This window comes from Cyprinodon variegatus, unplaced genomic scaffold, assembly GCF_000732505.1.
Source record: "Cyprinodon variegatus isolate N-32 unplaced genomic scaffold, C_variegatus-1.0 Scaffold2200, whole genome shotgun sequence".
Classification (NCBI taxonomy): domain Eukaryota; kingdom Metazoa; phylum Chordata; class Actinopteri; order Cyprinodontiformes; family Cyprinodontidae; genus Cyprinodon; species Cyprinodon variegatus.
Window position 1 is genome coordinate 19211 of NW_015152653.1, and position 3293 is coordinate 22503.

Below are 3293 nucleotides of genomic sequence, written 5' to 3' on the forward strand. Positions count from 1 at the left end.
AGGTGGAAACTGACACATAAAAATATCTGCAGTCATTGTTGCCACAAAGGAGGCATTGGTACAATCAACAGGAAAAAACTTGAAAAAAAAAAACTATAAAACTCATGTTTTATATCATGTTTTATATTTCATTTGTACTGTAGGTCACCTGCAAAAGGCCAACTTAANTGATTACAGCTTGCTTGATCCTAATATCAGCCAAAAGAGTTTTCACTGCGAGAATAGTTAGGAGCAGCAGCCGTCAGACCTTCTTTTAAGCCTATTTTAATAAGAGGGTAGGATGTGGATCAGGTCAATGAATAGCTTGGAATAGGAAATTGAATTATCAGCTTACAAATTGCAATCTTAATACATTTAGATAAATGTATTAAGATTGACAGCTTTCATTCATTCTTTTTTAACAGTGAAAGGTTCACTCATGATTACTTTAAGCATCTTGAGGACGTTAAGTATCTGCCAGGTTTGTGATGAAAATTTTTTTGGTCTCATGCAGCCCTTGTGAGGTTAGTTGGCGGCTCAAGCCAGTGTTCTGGAAGAGTGGAGATCTTCTACAAAGGCAAATGGGGTACAGTGTGTGATGATGACTGGGAAATGAGCAATGCAGATGTGGTGTGCAGACAGCTTGGTTGTGGTCATGCAGTCTCTGCCCCCACCAGTGCCCATTTTGGGAGAGGCTCCGGTCCAATTTGGATGGATAATGTGAAGTGTACAGGCCAAGAAGCTGCTCTTACACAGTGCACACACCGGGGTTTTGGAGAGAACAACTGTGGACATGGTGAGGATGCTGGTGTCATCTGTTTAGGTAAGGATCCAGGTTCATTTTGGATTTATGATTCTGTTTTCTTAGATTCAGCCTTCATGACTCTGCAAATCTTTTTCAGGTGATCTAGAAAAGCCCCAAATTACTTTAAGTCCTACAACAGAGGTTAACTGGGGTGAAAAGGTGGAAATCACCTGTACTATGTCAACACAGCACCTGGGTGGGACATTTATACTGAAAAATACTCAAGGTTCATTTTCTAAGGAAAAATTCTCAGAGCACGAAGCAGCAACTTTTGTCTTCCCTCAAGCCGATTTCAGTCTCAATGGGTCATACTTTTGTGAATACCATAAGAAACTGCTAGATCAAACAATCTATTATCCTCAGGGAAATACTATTGATCTAACTGTTCGAGGTAATGAAGATTTTTTTATTTTTTTGTTTGCATAGGATTTTACAAAACTTAGTGTTTCCATTTGTAAAAGTGTCTTTTCTTTTTCAATCGTGCAGTGAAATTAGAGATCCCCAGTATCTCTCTATCATCTGGTCATGCGATGGTGATCTACACACCTGTTAAAATATCTGTGACCAAAGGGAGCGCCTTCTCCATAACCTGCTCCACTCATTCCAGATACCCTGGGGGCATCTTCTACCTGGTTAGGTCTAAAAAAAACATTACTCAGGCAAAACCGGCTTTTGGACACATCATCTTCTACATGGCATACTTTGAATTCCCAGAAATAGATTTTAAAGACCAAGGAGAGTATTCTTGTCTCTACGCCATCAACATATCATCTTCTTCCTTCTCTTCCCTTCCCTCCAAGTCACTCCAAGTCACTGTACTCGGTAACAAAGATACCTTAATTTCTTTCATATTTGTATTGAATTTTTTTTTCTTTTAACACTTCTTTTTATCCTTACAGCAACCTCCTCCTCATCAGTTGTTGCTGGTGCTGTGAGTGTTTTAGTGCTATTCCTTATCCTATTGGTCATTGGTTTCTTTGTTTGGAAGAAGAAATGGCGAGGTGCAGGTAAGATTACTATTTAATTGTTAATGATCCTCGAATAATATATTTTACGGTGGTCCAATGAGCCTGTTATAGCCATTAAACACTCAGAGGGTGTAATAAATATTTTAGATATTAACACACTGACTATATAAGCAATGAATAAATGCATATTTTCACATATTTGTTGGCACCTATGCTAAAAGAATGTCAAAACTTTAAAATATACTTGTTATTTCATTTGATTTGATTCCACTCATCCAAAAAAAAACCCTGTTCTACCCTACTTGAAAAAAGTTTGATAAAAATTACCTATTCTTGAAATAAATCTGTATCTTTTAGTCAGAAAAGCCAAATACTGCAGCTGGGTTTTGCATAAAACAATGTAGGAGCTTTGATGCTGTGGCGCTGTTTCTTCTGAATAACCTAATTAGATTGCTTGGCATAATGAATTCTTTAAATATACAGTTATTTTCAATAAAACTCTCTTTACTTACAACATAAAACTGAAAACGAACAATTATTGGGACATTCTGCAGGATAATGGTTGAAAACATCCGACTAAATCAACACACATTAATCTTTTCATTTATCATTACACCATTTGTACCCAAATTCTGAGCTGAAGAGAAAGGGCAAGAGATTTTGCAAAGAGAAATCAGCTCTCTGTATCCTCTTGGTAAAATATTCCTGATGATCTTAAATAAAAAGATTATCTCTTAAAATATATAATTTACCCACTATATAAAGGAAATTGAATTTAAGGGTAGATTTATCTCGATTTTAATGTCATATTACTCAGGTTTTTATTATTTTTTTATTATGATTATTTGGTGAAAGCAAAAATTGAATCTAGATGACTGAGATGTTATGCTTGTGTTTTAGGTGTCATGGTTCAGTTTAGCAACAGGTTAGAGCCCAAAAAAAACGATCTGGACGACAGAAGCAACGGGGCACTCGATGAAAGGTAAGAATAACTTGCAACTATCACACATGCGCTGAAAGTTTTGTTCCTTTCTCCTTTCTAAAATTATTTAATCCGATTGGAGGGAGAAGGTCTGTAATCCCTCCAGACTAATTACTTGTTTTGTTATGACAAGACATAAAAAACAATGACCTCAGAGTTGAGTTTGAGAATCTGTGTTAAATTATTTTTCATTTTACTTTGGATTTTACATAGGGTGACCATATTTTCATTTGGAAAAACCAGGACACCTTGCATCGGGGGGGGGGTTGATTGAAAGAACAAATGTCTCATCATCGGGATTTGCTCCGTGATCAGAGGAAATGTTACTTGGCGCAGAACAGTGGTGAAAATTGGAAGTTCAGTTTAATATAATACAACTCTGTGAATAGTTCCGTCTGAGATTAATGAAAATAGTTGTTTTAATGGTTATTGAGTCACATATGAAGGCGGTAATGTCTGATTTATCTAAAGGTTTTTATCTGTTATTGTGTAAATGAGTTTGGTTGGAATTTCAGGACAGATTCTAATAGATCTGCAGAGTGGGAACTATAAATCTGAT

General features: G+C 36.3%; 1 protein-coding gene across 1 annotated transcript; it reads left to right on the forward strand.

Moving 5' to 3' along the window:
• Positions 1-494: 494 nt before the first annotated feature.
• On the forward strand, positions 495-2738 carry LOC107080662. Its single transcript, XM_015368870.1, has 5 exons — positions 495-802; positions 882-1175; positions 1271-1606; positions 1684-1791; positions 2653-2738. The coding sequence occupies exons 1-5, from the start codon at positions 592-594 to the stop codon at positions 2736-2738; spliced, it is 1035 nt and encodes a 344-aa protein (XP_015224356.1). The 5' UTR covers positions 495-591.
• The last annotated feature ends 555 nt before the right edge of the window (positions 2739-3293 follow it).